At 37.9% G+C, this 17323-nt stretch overlaps 1 protein-coding gene across 3 annotated transcripts in view; it reads right to left on the bottom strand.

Annotated features, from left to right (window-relative positions):
• Positions 1 to 17323, bottom strand: part of Ctnna2 (catenin (cadherin-associated protein), alpha 2) — a 1112116-nt gene that overhangs the window by 747620 nt on the left and 347173 nt on the right. For all 3 annotated transcript variants that reach the window (XM_013031823.1, XM_013031821.1, XM_013031822.1), the window contains exons 5-6: positions 15480 to 15599; positions 13024 to 13290 (exon numbers count right to left, since the gene is read on the bottom strand). In XM_013031823.1, the coding sequence (XP_012887277.1) occupies positions 13024 to 13290; positions 15480 to 15599 (387 nt within the window). The remainder of the gene's footprint in view (positions 1 to 13023; positions 13291 to 15479; positions 15600 to 17323) is intronic.

Here is a 17323-nt window from a genome sequence, read left to right as displayed (position 1 = left end):
ATCCCTTATATCATTCCTTTATGATGTTACTGAAATTGTACAACTTTCATTCTGACATCAGGTCTGATGGTAAATATTTGCATTAGCTTGAATGACATGTTTCTCATAAAGCTACTCTCTGCACTTACAAATTTGGTTATTTAGACTGGAAATAACAGGGGCCTTTTAATGTTTGTGACCCGAGATTATACCTTATACAGATTTTAGAAATTTCATCTGACTTATGTAAATATATACATATCTATTCATGTACACATATATTAACACATATACATAGAAGTGTACGTGTAAGTATATGAATGTGTATACATATATATTTATGAAGATTGATCCATCCTTAGTCCTGAGTATGGGAAAATTCTGTTCTACATGACCAGCAAGTAGTTTAATCTTGCAAGTTTTCCAGAGACTATCAGTCAGAAAAAGTGGAATATCGAGCCAGCACCAGGCATCATGCCTGTAATCCTAGCTACTGGGAAAGCTGAAATCTGAGATTGCATTTGAAAGTCAACTGAGGCAACAAAGTCCATTAGATTCTTATCTCCAATTAACCACAAAAAGCCAGAAGTGGATCTGTGGCTCAAATGGTAGAGTGTTATCCTTGAGTATAAAAGCTCAGGGACAGTGCGTAGGCCCAGAGTTCAAGGCCCAGTACTGGAGGGGGAATAAAAACAATATCAATGAAGTCAATAATTTAACAGTCTTATTATACTGTTTTGTTTGCGCTTATCTTCTGTGTTAAACTCTTAAAACATATGCCATTCCTTGCTAAAAGAGTAAAAATAAAAGATGACAGGTTTCTTTAAATTGTGGTTACTGAATTCCTAAGAAAAAGCAGCTTGCAATGCCATTTCATCCTTTAACCCTGTGCCTGTCAGCCACTCTTTTTTTCCACGTATATTCTGAGCAGTCAACTGGATTGCTCAGAGCCACCTACTCGAGAAAGACTATGAGGAATTCTGAGCCAAGCTCTGGTAGCTCACGCCTGTAATCCTAGCTACTCGGGAGGCTGATATCTGAGGATCATGGTTCAAAGCTAGCCCCGGCAGGAAAGTCCATGAGACTCTTATCTCCAGTTAACCACCAGAAAACCGGATGTGGCACTGTGGCTCAAGTGATAGAGCATTCGCCTCTTGCTGAAGAGCTGAGGGACAGCACCCAGGCCCAGAGTTCAAGCCCCAAAAACCAAAAACAAAAAGTAATTCTGATGCTTAATTGTGAGGGTGTAAATTACATTCTGTACATCGGAAGCTGGCCTGGTGATAATTCTCAAATAGACACAATGGAGAAATATACCTGGATGTCATGATGAGTTCTTGCGCTAGTGGACTGATACCTGTGATTTTCTCCTATGTGATAGATTTGGCTGCCTCTTAAGATGGTCTAGGCTTTGGCCAGTCTATGGTGTGTTAGAGTGTAGATATGACTAAGGGAAGAAAAGAGCATTATTGTATCTATAGCTACCTTCGATTGATATTAACAACTTTTCAATTAAAAGCTGTTCTCCAAGGCTTTTTTTTTTTAGGGAATCACTTCAATTGCATTAGATGGAATATTTCTGGCTGACACCTACTAAGAAGGGTGGGAAAGAAAGATAGCTAGCAATTATGAGTGCTAACACATAATGGAACATATGAATAATATCTATGCCATCAAATTGTCATAGCCTTGAGAAATGAATGTTATGAATCTTCAGTATGAATGAAGAAATATGAGCTGAGAGGGCAGAGTTATGTAATAAGAGCCAAGCATAGGTTTGTGCATGCTGACTTATTACCCTTTAACATGACCAGTATGAAGCAAGCAGGATGGACACAATGGGCTAAGTTGTATTCTCAGGCATATTGGGTAGCTTCCCATTATGAGTGGCTCCATGGTGAGCTTATTAACAATTTTACCTTAATATGTGAAATCAGGGGGAAAATGGCTACAAGAAAACATTTGGGGGAAATGAAGAATGGTAAGAGATTCACTAAGCTAGAAAAGACACTATAATTTGCTGCTGGAAATAAATTCAAGTAGTATGTTAATGTGTATTGTTGGAGAGAAGTGATGTGCACATTTTGGAGACAGGTAGGAGAGAGAAGAGGAGGAGGAAGAGGAATAAGAGGAAAGAGCAAGGGAAAAGGAGAGTGAGGAGGGGTTGGGAGACTGAGGGCATGTTTACTTCATCACAGAATTTAAACTAAATCTTAAGACATTAAAACAACTACTTGCCACATTCCCAGTCCATCATTCTACCAATGAAACACCATAGGAAGCACTGGAGGAGGAGGTTTAAATAACCCTGGATTAAGGAAAGATTAGTACTACTAATATAAGAAATCATATTAGACCATGTAATTGTAACCCCTCTGTACAGTATGTTCACACATAAAAAATAAATAAATAAATTAAAAAAAGAAATCATATTAGAAAGTTTAAGGAATTAGACAATTTGAAGAAATGACATGTTTCTCTAGTAAGTAGTTTATTAGATCCAAAAACTCACTTGGTTCCTAAATTTTAAAGCATGACTAATTTATTGATGACAAAATTATACTTGTCACCACACATTGATAGTTTTGAATGGGATCAGCAACTACCTCTGTATTTGTGGTTATATTTAGTACTAATTCTATAACAAAGGTAAACTCAGATATATAAAAATCTGTCAATATTCTCCAAAGAGGAAATTAATCACACTGGAAAAACTATTGATTTTCACTATTAAGATAAAAAATGATTGGAAATGTGATAATGTAATAATTTGATTAAACATTCATAGAAGGCGCAAGTAAGTATTTAAGGGGCAATTATAAAATATTAATGAAAGTTCAAGGACATGAGTTCAAGACCTGGTATTGACACACAAAATAAGATACTATTTCAAATCTAATCAATATTTCTGTAGGTCCTTATATACTAAGTGAAATGTACAAGAGAAAATTAAATTCTGCTGGGATGTTTCTTTGGAGTAATTATCCTTTATTTTTAAAAAGTAAATTAATTAGCATGTATGTGTGTGATGGGAGGGGCGGAGAGAAATGTGCATATATACCAGTACTAGAGCTTAAACTTAAGACCTGGGCACTCAGCTTTTTCAATTGAAGGCTAACATTGACATTTGAGGCACAGCTCCACTTCGGGCTTCTTTTGCTGTTGTTGTTTTGGTTTGGTTTGTTTTGTTCATTTTTAGGTTAACTGGAGATAAGAGTTCCATAGACTTTCTTGCTGGCTTAAAACTATGATCCTCATATTTCAGCCTTCTGAGTAGCTAAGATTATAGGTAGGAGCCACTGGAGCCCGGATTTGGACAATTATCTTTTAAAAAGAGAGAAATATAAATTATACTTTCAGGAAGTTCTCATAGGTGGCTAAAACCTTAAGAAGAAGCAAGATGTAAGGAATCTATGCAATGATACTAGATAAGCAGTGCTCATCAGAGAGAGAGAAATAGAAGAATTCAGAAGGCAGGGAAAGTTACGGTGCCAAATTCTGGGTGACCTACCACCACAGTCCATCCTCAACTCTCCACCCTACTTTGCACTTCTCTTCCTTCAAGCTCAGCTGTCTCTGAACCCATCTTTCTCAGAATCCCAGGGCTCTACAAAGATTTCCCAAAGACTGAGTCATGTTTTCCATAACATTACTGAAGGAAGGTTAACTAGTTGATGTCCATATTTATGATTTTCATTTCTAATTTATTGTTTATATCTTTAGTTATATACAGGGATTTTATTTTATTTTATTTTTTGGGTCTGGTCATGTGGCCTGAACTCTGGGCCTGGGCACTGTCCCTCAGCAATTCAGCTCAAGGCTAGCACTCTACCATTTGAGCCATAGCGCCACTTCCAGCTCTTTTTTCTTTTTGCTTATGTGGTGCTGAGGAATCGAACTAGGGCCTCATGCATGCAAGGGAAGTGCTTTACTACTGAGCCATCTTCCCAGCCCCATATACAGTGATTTTAATTCAACATGTTAATTTCTGTGTAAAAGTTTATCTTGATCAGTGTTACCTCATCTTTTTTTTTGAAGTTATGAGGTTTAAACATAGGACTCTTCACTCTCACCTGGCTGGAGGTCTACTACTTGAGCCACACTTCTAGCCCTTGTTGTCTATATGTGTGTTTCAGTGCTTTGGATAGTCAAGTATACACTAATATCCTAACAGAGGTGGACAAGTATACAAGAGCAAATTGGAGTGTTTCTTAGTGTTCTGTTTGGCCACCAGATGTCAGTGTTTGATAGAGAATGTGAATGCTTTAACACCAATGCTTGTAGCTAAAAAGGGCTAAAAGGGCGATTTTGGTTATTTAATTTTGCAGAGCAAAGAAGAAAAGATAGAAAGTGCCCACTGGGGTGAAAAATGAACGGCAAAAAAACTGCAAAGCCCTGCCAACTCCAGTTATTACAGATAACGTGTCCTGGTCAGACAGAAAATTCTTTTTAAAACCTAAGATTTATTTATATGATATAATATTACATATTATATACAAACCATCTGTAATCTCAACATTTGGGGAGGTTTATAATGGGAGAAACTTGAGTCTAAGAACATCTTGGGCATTATAGGAAGACATGTCTAATTTTAAAAGAATAATGATGCCAGGAGCTGGTAGCTCATGCCTGAAATCCTAGCTACTCAGGAGGCTGCAATCTGAGGTACACAGTTCAAAGCCAGCTCAGGCAGTAAAGTCTCTGAGACTCTTATGTCTAACTATGAAAAAGCCAGAAATACAGCTATTAAGTGGTAGAATATCAGCTGTTAATGAAAAAGCTAAGGGACAGCCTCTTGGCCTTTGTTGAAGCTTCAATACCAGCATCCCCTCCTCCCCTCACAAACAATTAAAGTAAAATGAACATGATATGTATGAAATAAGAGTTAGATTCAGTAAATAGCTTAGTATAAACTACAAAAATCCTAGGGTTAGAATTTCAGATTTTTCATGTGTATGTAAATAAAAGTTTAGCCAAGTGATGAGTATGTAAGTGAATTAAGGACTAGAAAAACCCTAATGCAGTAAGTGCTATTATGAAAAAAAATAAATTTCCCACAAAAGGCTGAAAATTCTCAAGATTTCATAACTGGAATTATACAAACTTTTGCCTTATTAATTAGCTAAAAGGTTATACTACAAAGCACTATTTCAAGCTGGGCACCAGTGGTTCACACTTGTAATCCTTGCAACTCAGGAAGCTGAGATCTAAGGATCATGGATGGTTCAAAGCCAGGCAGGGCAGGAAAGGCCATAAAACTCTTTATCTCCAATAAACCACCAGAAAACCAGAAATGGCACTGTGACTTAAGTGGTAGAGTGCTAGCCTTGAGCTGAAGAGCTGAGGGACAGTGCTCAGGCCCAGTGTTCAAATCCTATGACTGACCTAAATAAATAAATAAAAAAGCAATATTTCAACTCATGACTATAAGAAGTAAAATAGTCAAGGCTTATTGATTTTGCCCCTTTGATATGGTGGATCCACCTAGTTCTGTCAATTCGTACTCCAATGATAGTTCTTAGATAATCATAGTTTCACACCTGCTTCAGTTTCCAGCAGCTTTACTTTATTTAAATTCATTCTCCATCCCCTATACACAAGGGTCTTTAAAACAAGCCATCAACTATCTGGGAGGTTGTAATGGGGAAAATCACAGGTCCAGGCTGGTCCAGGCAAAAAAGTGAGAGACCCTATCTCAAAAATAGCCAGAGCAAAGAGGATAGGAGGCATAGTTAGAGCACCTGCCTATCAAAAGGAAAACCTGAGTTTTAATTCCTGTACCACCAAAAAGATCAGAAAGCTGACTATGTTCCTCCTTTATAGTACCAAGGTAAAGCCCAGCTACGAAGAGGCTCATAGAGCTTTCCAGAAGCTGCTTTCTACCTGTGCACAATGTGATATCCTGATCCCTGCTTTCCTGACTAAGTATCTCATGGACGTTCTACCAAGTGGGTCTCCTGTGGGCTATGCCGTTCTTTCTTGCTGCACCCAGTCTCATTCATAGTCAGTGCGTGAATTCTCATCCTTTGCATCAGGTCATTCATCACCTACTACAGAAAGTTTATATTTCCCCAACTCCTCTATATCTTCCCCTTGCCCCCACACATACAAGTAAGTAACCTTTTCTCCATACTACCTTGTACACCTGCACTGTTAATGTCTCATTTAGCATTCTGCATGCTCTCAATAAATGATCTTAAATAATGCTAAAATCCAAGGCCCAGAGATGTGACCTCAGTCACTCATGGTCATAATGATTGTTTACAGAGCCTGGCATAGCCTGAATCCTAATCTTTGTCCTTTCTTTGCCTATGATATTTCCTAGGTTCTTCTATTGGCCTCTCAATAGGAGTCACTTTACAGAAACATTGCAAAGATTATTATTGAAGAGTAGTGACAAAAGTATTAAAGGCATACAGATATAATAACTGTGTACATGTTAATCACTGGCATGAGTTCCAGAATATGTTTTACTGCCTGAGACTGTTTGCAGAGGGATCTTTTCACTGGATTTTGTTTATCTGTCTTTTACTTTACTAATTGCTTTGGAACCCATTAGCTGCATTTTGCATTTTCCTTCTAAAAGTGTCTACACTATGTTGATTGGACTGGTTCCTCGTTCTAATGCCACTTAACTTCAATAGAACAAAGCTAATGAAATTTATAATCTTCATAACCTGATGTGATGTTTGTAGATGTTTGTCCTCAAAATGGGATTGTGGTATTTCAGGGAAGAAGGGATGTAAGTAAAGAACAGCTAGCTGATTGCCACAGGGGGGAAAGAAAAAGAAGAGAAAAGGTGGAATAAGATACTTGATGAAAACTACCTCTTCTAATTACCCATCATCCCTTTTCCTGGTGTGGTAGAGAGATATCAAGATTCTACAAAGTCTTTTGAAAGTTCTTGAACCAGTCAGATGTCTGATTAGTTCATGGCTTCTTGAGGAACCAGAGGGACCAGAAATTCCCCACAGCATCCACCTGGTCCTGGAAACAATAAAAGAGATCATTATTTCACTGTTCAGAAGCCCAAACCTCCTCAGACTCTTTCCACAAAGATCCCTTAGCTCATGTATTTGGGCTTCTAACCTAACTTATCCATATAGTATTCCAGGTCTCCACAAATACTGGATAACAGTATTGGACCTCCAAACCCTGGCCTACCCAGGTGGATATTCACACGGTTCAGCAACTTCTTCTCCATGTCCCTTAAGGGTCCGGCTTTAAATGGGCTGCTGTGAGAGGAAGCTGCCACTCACACTTCTGCCACTGAGATTCCTTTCTGAGAATGGTCCTTGTTCATTCCCACAATAAACAAGAACTTTGTGGGAAGCCCTGAGTGAAGGAACCAGTTGGACAGCGACTACTCAGCACAGAGCCACTGCCCAGAGGACAGTCTATTCATCGCCATGGATAGTCTAGGCCTGGTTCTTGCCAGTCATACCTGCCTTTCATCCCCTGATCTGGGAGGAAGATTCCATCATTGCTCATGTTGACCTTCTTGCTCTTCCATCCATCATACAGATCACTAATAGAATTACAGGTCAATTAAAGAAAGGAAAAATTGTTTAAATATGATAAGAAGCAAGGAAACGTCTATAATCCAAGCTACTTGAGAGGCAGATACCAGGAATATCAAGGTTTGAGGCCAGCCCAGGCAGAATGTTAAAGAGACCTCACTTCATCCCACTTCATTGAGTAAATCTGGAATGTGACTAGTTGTAGTGCTATTATGATAAGCCATAGGTAGAAGGATCATAGTCTGTGTCAGCCTTGTTAAAAAATGTGAGACCCTATTGGAAAAATGACTGAAGCAAAAGAAGGGCTAGAACTATGGGTCAAGTGAGAGGAGGAGGCTCTAAATTCAAAACCCAGGCATCACCAGAAAAGAAAGTAAAAGAAGGAAAGAAGGGAGAGAGAAGGAGAGGGAAAAGGGGAGAGGAAAGAGATGGGAGAAAGATGGGAGAGATGGAGAGGGAGGGAGGAGGGAGGAAAGGAGAAAGGGAGAAAGCAAGAGAGGGAGGAAAGGGAAGGAGGGAGGGAGGAAGGAAGGGAGGGATGGAGGGGGGAGAAAGGAAGAAAGGAAGGAAGGAAGGAAGGAAGGAAAGAGAGAGACTAGAGAGAGAAGAGAAAGAGATGGAGGGAATGGAAGGAAGTGAGGGAAGAAGGAAAGAAGGGAGTAGGGAGAGGAGAGGAAGAGAGGAAGAAGAAGGGAAGGAAAGAAAAAGGAAAAAGGAAGGAAGGAAATCTAAAAAGGTAAACATAAGTATGAGAAATTAAAAAAAACAATATATATGCACCTGAGCTGTGAAGTGGACTTTCAACCCTATAAAACTGGGAACACATTGTCTTCTCCAGTGCATTAATTTCAACCTTACAGGTGACAGCGATAGTAAAACAGAGTAGAGAGATGTGGTCATAGTGAATACAATAGGAAGCAGTTGAAAACTGGGAAGTAAAGGTGTTAGATTTCTTGTGTAAGTTCCCTGAGACCGTGGGGCAAACATTAGCATGTAGCACAGTGTGGGGTAGGAACAGAGAGTGGATGCCCATGTTGTGATTAGCCAAGAGAAGGAAGAAAAAGACTCTTTACAGAATGTTTCAGATACTAAAAGAGCAAAAGTATGAGAGTATGAGAAGAAGTCACTTAACTAGTTTCCTCTTATTTTATGTTATGGAATAGGAGTGCAGTAGGCACAGACAAGTAGGATGGATCAGATGATCAGAAACCCAGAATGTGAGAATAAGACAAGTACCAATGAAACAAGGTCTTAGGGGTAGTGGGGCCTCAGCAAGCAGTCAAGGGTCAAAAGTGGAAGCACAAGGAATTCTAGATCTTGCTTGTTGTTTTAGATCATGAGACAGGTTCAGGAACAATGTCACTTTTAATTTTATAAAGCTTAGAAAGTTCAAGTCTGGACTTGTGTCCATTTACTTTTGCCACAACAGCTTCATTACCTACAAAATCAAGATCTAGGGTCTTCTCTTTTCTCAAATAAAGAAAAGTCTGGGAAGAATTTTAAATATTCCTTTCACAGTAGAAACTTTTCTAGAAGTCCCAGTTGATATTATAATATGACTTGCTTCTGAGAAGTGATTATTATTATTATTATTATTCTAATCTTTGCAGCATTATCTGGAAGATAGATTCACTAGGTAGAATTAACTACTCCACATTGCCACATTTCAAACAAGAGTGCTTTTTCCCATTGATTAGCAGTCATTTTGCCTTTTTTCCCATTCTACCATTAAAGACTCTCTTGACAGTTTCAAATTGTTAAATGCCTTTCCCCCTCATTCTTTTGCTTCATTAATCAGTACACTGACTATTCACATAGGTACAAAAATAGGGCACCAAGCATTGAGCTGCAATTATAACTACCCAGTTAAAAATCAATCCTGTGGCTTTAGACAGCTAAATGTGAAACTACTAATTTTTACCTTGCTCGAATTGACTATTAAAGTCAAAGCCAAATCTACACCCCAGCAAATGAGACTGACATCTCCATGGCTGCTTAGATGAAGTGAGTTTCAAATTCATTTTCAAGATCTGATGGCTATGCTATGAAAATATATTCTTTTACCTTTGTGTAAAATACATACTTCCTTTACCTCAGTGATAAAAGACATTTTTTTCTATAGACATGCAAAAACATTGACATGCAAGTAAGAATCAACAAGGAATATTGATAGCAAAGTTAGTGAGAAAGCCAGGTAACTGTTGCTGACATCTTGTAGGCTTAGCTACTCAGGAGACTAATATCTACAGGACTGAGGTTCCAAGAGAGCCTGGGCAGAAAAGTCTGAGAGACTTTATCCCCAATTTACAAGCAAAATGCCAGACTACAGAAATGGTACAAATGTTAAAGCTTGAACTGAGCAAATTCCATGCTAAGAATTCAAACCCTAGCACAGTTAAAACAACAGTTAATAACAAAAAGATTGAATTTTTCCACTCAATGTAATGTCAATTTGTTTGATGGTTTGTGATAAGGTTTGGATAACTATGCCACAGAGGGTCATGGGTTAAAATCTGGTCCCTATCCTGTAATGATCTTGGGAGCTAGTGGAACTTGTAAGAAGTTGGCCTATTGGAAAGTTTCTGGTCATATCAGGAAATGCCTTAAAGGGGATACTGAGAACTTGTTCCCTTCTTTCTGTGGTCTGTCGATCCCAGACACAAAAGCAATAGATTCCCTACAATAGACTGAAGCCTCTGAAACTGGAAGGAAAAGAAACCATTCCTCTTTCTGACTTCACTATCTGTTATAATAACAAAAACTAATATAATTTGAAAGTGGGATTTAAGATAACACAGATGTCTGTGAATTGTAAATCAATTTTAAGATAGCATTCCTTGAAAATAAAGATAGCCAAATTAATCATTCAACTATAAGAAAAAAATATAATTCTTCCATAAAGAGAAGTGGTATATTAGTTTTAATGGAAGATTTCTACCTCTGAGGAAATCTAGGTTTATGATATCAGAAAGAAACCTAAAGTAGTTAATTGTGTTGTTTGTTATCAATTAAATAGCCTACTGGCATGACTACTTTTGAGAAAGTCCTGAAATTAAATTGTGTTCATTAACTGAAAATTCTTAAGAAATTGAAACAAACAGAATTACTGTATCTGAATTACGATTCAGATAGTTCCACATTTTTAATAATCTGTAATATATACTATGTGACACACTTTACCTAGATAGCAAATCAACAATAATTCATAATAAAATATTAGTTCATATACTGAGCTAATGTAATTGTTTTATTTATATTATAAATAATTAATTAACATAATATTAGTTAATATTAGTGTGTGGAATAAGTTAAAATAAATTTAGTGAGTTAGTTAATCTCATTAAGTCATTTATTAATTTTATACTGTATGAAGTAATTTATGCAATTACTTATGAATTAACTACATTCATGTGTTCTTTTCCCAAAGCCTGTTTTATATAGCATGAAGATATCACTGTGGTAACAGGATGGTGTTCTAAGGTCATCATGCTGACATTGCTGGCTACTCGATTTTCCTCAGATGACCTTAAGTTAGATTTTATGAATCAAAAGCCTTTGGCAACCTCACAGCGATGATTCACTTGTTAAAATTTGCTGTAGAAAATAGCTCCTGGTAGTAAAAATGGTCTGGAGACAAAGTGAAAAATAGGAATTGGAGCCTGATGGCCTGAGCAGAGAAGGTCACTGAAGGTCTGTCTGACCTGGAGCTACCTACCAAGCTGCTTCATTTCCCCTCTGATTTGTTGTTTACCATTTGATTATAAACAAAAATTATAAGCATAGAAGCACAAGTATGTCAAAATGTACCTAAATAATACATAATTCTGATATTTGCAAAGCACTACTAAAAAGTAATTTTGCATTTGAGATTTTTTTTTTGTAATTTTGTGTTGCTTTGTTAAGTGAGTCACTTTGTTTTAATGTGTATTTTAAAAATGAATGTACCAATGTAGTATAGTATTTTAGCATCTCAGGAATTAAACTGCTCATTTTACCCTTAAAATAGGTTTCATTCATTTTTCATTCCTGAAAAAAACAATCTTTTATTGAGTTCTAATACAATTCCCAGAATTGTAATTAGTTTTTCCTGCACATTATAAAAATGTCTGCCACAATACTATTTACAAAACGAATAAAATACCAACTAAGGTATTTCTATTTTTATGTCTTTCACATCTACACTGAACTTCTAGCTTACATAAGAAATTAAAGTAAGTCATGAGGCAAAGCTAATAAATGTATACTTGTTCTTTAGTCTATTATTCTGCATTATGGGAAATGCAGAATAATTAATGTCTCCCACTATTTTTCATGGGTTGACAGTTACCCTTTTGAATGTAGATGCAATTACATAACATTAAATCCCAATTTTTTTAATAAAAGTTTTAAAAATAAAATTTAATCTCTATAAAAAACCTGAAAAACAGCATTAAGCCTGAGTTCAAAGAGAGAAGTGCACACACACACACATATATGCACACATACACACACACACAAATGCATACATAATGACTAAATTAGAGAAAGACAAGAGACCTCTGTTGACACTGCAAAGAACTCTCTGGATATAAAATGTGATCATTATTCTCGAGTTATACCATCCAGTCTATGCCTTGAGCAATTGTTTTGCTCTGGATCCTTTTTCTAGCAGCCAACTAGTCATTCCCTGCCAAAAATTAATGTCAACATATCCAAAGGTAGGCAAATATTTTTTCTCTGCAGCCATTAAATAACTTACTTTGTGTCCTAAGAATTTTGTTTGATGTCTTAAGTGATGCTCAATGCATTCAGTTTCCCAGGAGGAGAATATAGCCTTGAAAGCAGATACCGATTATTTATAAACCTTTGTACTTCTCACAACACATATAGGCTCCCATGGATCAGAATATATGAATCCACAGAGGGACCCATTTCTGGACCTGGGGAAGTGAGGACCACTGCTCTGGGCATTTGATGATGTGTGACTACTCACTCACTTGGGTGGCTTGGCAGTTGGCAGAGTCACAGTGAGCTACCATCTTGCTGTATCCCTCACTGTGACAAACCACCAGACAGAGCAGATGAGTCTCTCAAGCACTGTCACCGTCTCTCCTGAGAACGGCCATACCAAGGAAGACCGGATTCCCAAACTGGGTCACACGAAAAGCATAGTTGCATATCACTGGTTTAAAGTGGAGATCCAGAAGATAGTTTCTCACCCAGGCACAACATAGCTGTGCTCCATCTCTGTCTGCCTGTAGCATGTGTATCTTAACAATAAAGTTGCTCATCTCAAGGACGAACTGTGATCTAATTAAAAATGACCAGACCTTCCTAACCATGGTTATCTTCAAAGACAAGTAAACAGCACTAGTAATATTTTCAATTCCTAATTACAAGAACATATTATTTAGTTTATCTTACTGTTAAAATTTTCCGATAAAAGAAAATCAGAATATATTCTATGTGGTGTCCTTTTCTACTTTCATTACACTCTGTTTTCCCTGTGTAAGTGCATAGGCTCCGAAAACATCGCCATGCTTACATCAAACTCGTTCAGGGCTGCAGCCAGCTCGCCAATACCCGTGTGGCCCTTGGCTTCATCCGTGGGCGAGGTAGCTTGAGCGGCATTGGAAATGCCAGCGATGGCCTCCTGGACTTGTTTGAACACGTAATCTCGGTTGGCTCTTGTGGCAGCGACATCTGGGTGTCGCAGAAAGGCTTGCGAGGCTGTATACAGCATTGTGGCATTCTTCTTCAGGGCCCCGCGGGCAGCTGCCATCTCATCTCTACAGTGAGGGTCCTTCAACTCCTGCACATGCAACACACAGAAAGCAGGTGAAGTTTACACGAAGGCATTTTCAGGAAAAATAAAATGACGTGAGCATAATAGGGGATTATAATAACAATTAAAAATTAAAAAAAAACACACAATAAGACACAATTTGTGTATTCATATGCATAGTATTATAAATATATTAAACTATGGGGACAAATAACTGGAAGATAATATAATAAATGAGCATTAGTTTTTTTGTGTGTATGTGGCTGACAGGATATGAGGACAATTACTCATTTTCTCTATTTAATTTCCTTCCAAATTCGTTTCCATTCTTTTCCAAATTAATTGGAGACAAAGTATTAAAGAAATAAAAAGTTTATTTACGTAATTTGCATATGTATATCCCATACTCTCATGGATTGAATGCCAACTACCTATTTTGATCCCTCACCAACACACTTTTCTATTTGCAGTCTCATCATATATGAAATGAGATTGAATGTAACAACCTCACAATCAATGCATTTAAGTATGACATACTGATTTCAGACAGGAATTCAACCCTGTCAGTTGACCTACCATCTTCTCAATGGACCCACCATCTTCTCCCATTCACTCAGACTCCAACCTTGGAACAATCTAGTTGCTGTCTGCTCTCTTGACTCACCCACCAATGTGGCAGCGTCTCTGTGCTCCATTTATACAATGTACTTTTACTGCATGCTTTCTGCCACCTTTGTTGTTACCAAGTGGATGGAGATCGCCCCTGTCTGTCCCCTAGATCTCATCAGCTTCTTCCCTTAGTTTCTCCTCCCCTCTGCCACACCATGCCCTTTCGGTGCAACTTATCTAAAATAATACTTCAACATAAAGCTGACATCTAGAATCTGAACTTTGAATCATACATTTAACAAGAGGTACCAAATACCCTGTGAGAATGAATAGCCGGGGCCCCTGCCTCTCATCCTAACCTCTTGTTTGGTTCATGGAGAAGAGGTCCTGCCTTTCAGTTGTTTCAACTAAACGATTTCCAAGTCTTCCACTGTGCTCAGAGCAACTCTGTTCCTATTTATATTACCATAAGGCCCATCCTTTTGACAAGACTGCTGCTGATAAAAGCTATTTAAATCATTTGCTCTGCACTGATGGCTCACACCTGTAATTCTAGCTACTTAGGAGGCTGAGATCTGAGGATCACAGTTCAAAGCCAGCTGGGGCAGGCAAGTCCATGAAACTCTTATCTCCAATTAACCACTAGAAAACTGGAAGTGGCACTGTGGCATCAGTGGTAGAGAGCTCACCTTGAGCTGAAGTACTCAGGGACAGTGCCTGGGCCCAGAGTTTAAGACCCATGACCGATTAAAAAAAAATCATATACACTAAAATCACACTTGGCACAAAAAGGAGTATATCGTAGTCAAGTTTGTAATCTGAGCATCTCCTCATCCTGGCACAGAGTGAACATAAAACAAATGTTTATTGAATGGAACTTTCCTGTTGATGAAGATTTAATAAGAACCGTCATCAGTGTTAAAGAATTCTGGAAGACAGTCAAAAGGATGGGTGAAAATAATTTCAACAAGCCTTTACACATTTGGAAGTGCTTTTTGAAAAATTGTGTGAACACAATTCTAATGGAATCCAATGATAAAATAAAATTGTTTTAAATGCAGGATAGGATCTCTAGGCAAAGTAAAGGCAAAGGGAATGGGAGATCAGTAGTTTTCATGGGAATACTGAATCACATTCACCTGGGCGCCCATTCTTCACCTTCTTTCCTCCTTCCCTCCCCTCTCTGTTGCCTTATTTTCCCTGCACTCTTCCTCTCATATTTATAAAATTACCCTTTACATTCCTCCCAATCTAGGCATACATATATGAAAAGGGGTACCCAAAAGACTAGGAGATAAAACCTGATTCTAAACAGTGCTAATTGAGCGTAACCATAACATCTCATTACAGTTTGTTTTTATTTGCCTCAGCTTTTCCTTCAGTGGACAGAAAGAGTGTGGTGGGGCTGGTAGACAATTCTCATCAATAAAAACAGGTGCTCTCTGCAAGTCATAAAAGACAGGACCAGAGATTATCCAGTATTCCAACTGGCCCAGGCAGGATGCAGTCTTTGAGATCCCGGATTCCTAAGGTATTTGATAGTCAGGAAGATGCAAGTGACCTCTTATTTACATTCACCACCACAGTATTTCTACAGCCTTCCCTACCTGTTGTCTTCTTGCGGCTACATAGTTAAGTTTCACCATCTCTTTTCCAAATTCCTTAAAGCGGTTTGCAAGGTCTTGCTCATTGGTAGCATTTTTCACAGCTTCCAGGGCCTCTTCCACCTGAAAGGGTAAAAAATCCAACAAATTTATAAGTGTTCAGCATTAAAGTGTTATAAACATACAAGGTAACTTGTAAAATAAACCTTAAATAGCTATTCGTATTTAATTGAATAAAAGTAGGAAGTGCCACTTATCATTTGATATTCTGTAAATCATTATGATTTACAGAAACATTCATGATTTTCAGAATATTTGTACATAACAGATAAGTAATAGACTCTCAAAGCATACAGATACCCTATATTCATTCCATTCTTGAAGTTATGAGTTTGATAATGAACACAGACTTCTAATTTAAGGTAGAAAGAGTAGCAGTAACAATATACGTAAGAAAAATACAGAGTTCTAAAATAAATTCTAGAACTCTTCAGCAAAGATATGGCTCCCTCCCTAAAACTAGAGAAATCCGTTGCCTGCCTTCTGACAATTTGGGACAGATGGAATCTCCCTGAATCTTAGACACACCTGGAAATCTGTCACTAAACGTACTGCCATTTGATGCTGACTTTACACCTTGGTGTGCACCAGAAAGAGTGAAGGTCCTACATCCGGACTCTAAGTTCTTTTGTCAGTTGCAGGTGGTAGACAGAGAACAGCAAAATGCCATCCTAAGGTGCCACCAAATTCCTGCAAACCATCCCTTGGGAGTTTTTCTAGCATGGCATTGGATGTGACTTGTGAATTTCATGGAAATTATTTTAGATGTGATTTAAGTTTTTCAGAGGTACTGAAGTGTCCTTCCCTCCAAAAATGACCTTCGCTTTAATAAGGTATGAAAATTGGGACAACTGGCAACTCTTCTGGTTGTAATACCATGTGGACTCAAATCAAATGAAAGAGATCCACTAAGTCATTGACAGTCAGGTAGCATCTTTGTGGAAATAATGTTATTAGTAGAGTAAAAAGAACACAGTCCTAGGAGAATATGGCACAATAAAGAAGCATTTTCTTTTTTCAAAATCAAATGTTCTTAACCAGCGCAGCTTGGTAGAGGCCCTGATTAGTTCAGGTTCCTGAGAGAAGCAGAGAATAGAAGAGAAGGCAGGTCTGAGAGAGCAGTGATAAATGCAGGGAAGATCTATGTACAGAATTTAGATTGACTCCTGTGGAATTGTACAGACTATCAAAAGATAGTCTGTAGATAGATGATAGGTTGACAATTCAGAGATACAAATGAGTACTACAGCTAGAGAAAGCCATAGATCAACTCCGCCCTGACAGAATCACAAAGGTCCTCAGACAATTTCCTTATCAACTGGCAGAAAGGAAAGAAGTGTGTATATAACAGTGATAATAGATATCAGCAAGCCTTTTATCCCATCAATGTGATAATGTCAATCCATTTACTAAATAGCAAACTTATGGGAAGGCAAGAGTGCTCAGAAGCAAGGGGAGTTCTTTAAAATAATTGCATATGAGCAGGGGGCCTAATTTCCACAGAAACTTAAGCTTTCATTCGCATTTTCTATGACAATTCTGCATGGCTGCTTCTCTCATTACAAAATATATTATTATGGTGCAATCCTCACTGTTAGTATTTTCCAGTTCCTACTCAGGCTGTAATAATGCTTAAGAAAAAGGAGAAAGAATGGATGTGAAGGGGCTGTGTGTTTAAAAGGTTTTCTTTTTTTCTTTATTTTTGTTGGTTGTGGGCTTGAACTCTGGGCCTGGGCACTGTCCCTCAGCTCTTCAGCTCAAGGCTAGCATTCTATCACTTGAGCCAC

The sequence above is a fragment of the Dipodomys ordii genome, unplaced genomic scaffold (assembly GCF_000151885.1).
Source record: "Dipodomys ordii isolate 6190 unplaced genomic scaffold, Dord_2.0 Scaffold144, whole genome shotgun sequence".
Lineage (NCBI taxonomy): Eukaryota > Metazoa > Chordata > Mammalia > Rodentia > Heteromyidae > Dipodomys > Dipodomys ordii.
The sequence above is the reverse complement of the archived record's forward strand: the minus strand, read 5'-3'. Positions and strand labels throughout refer to the sequence as shown.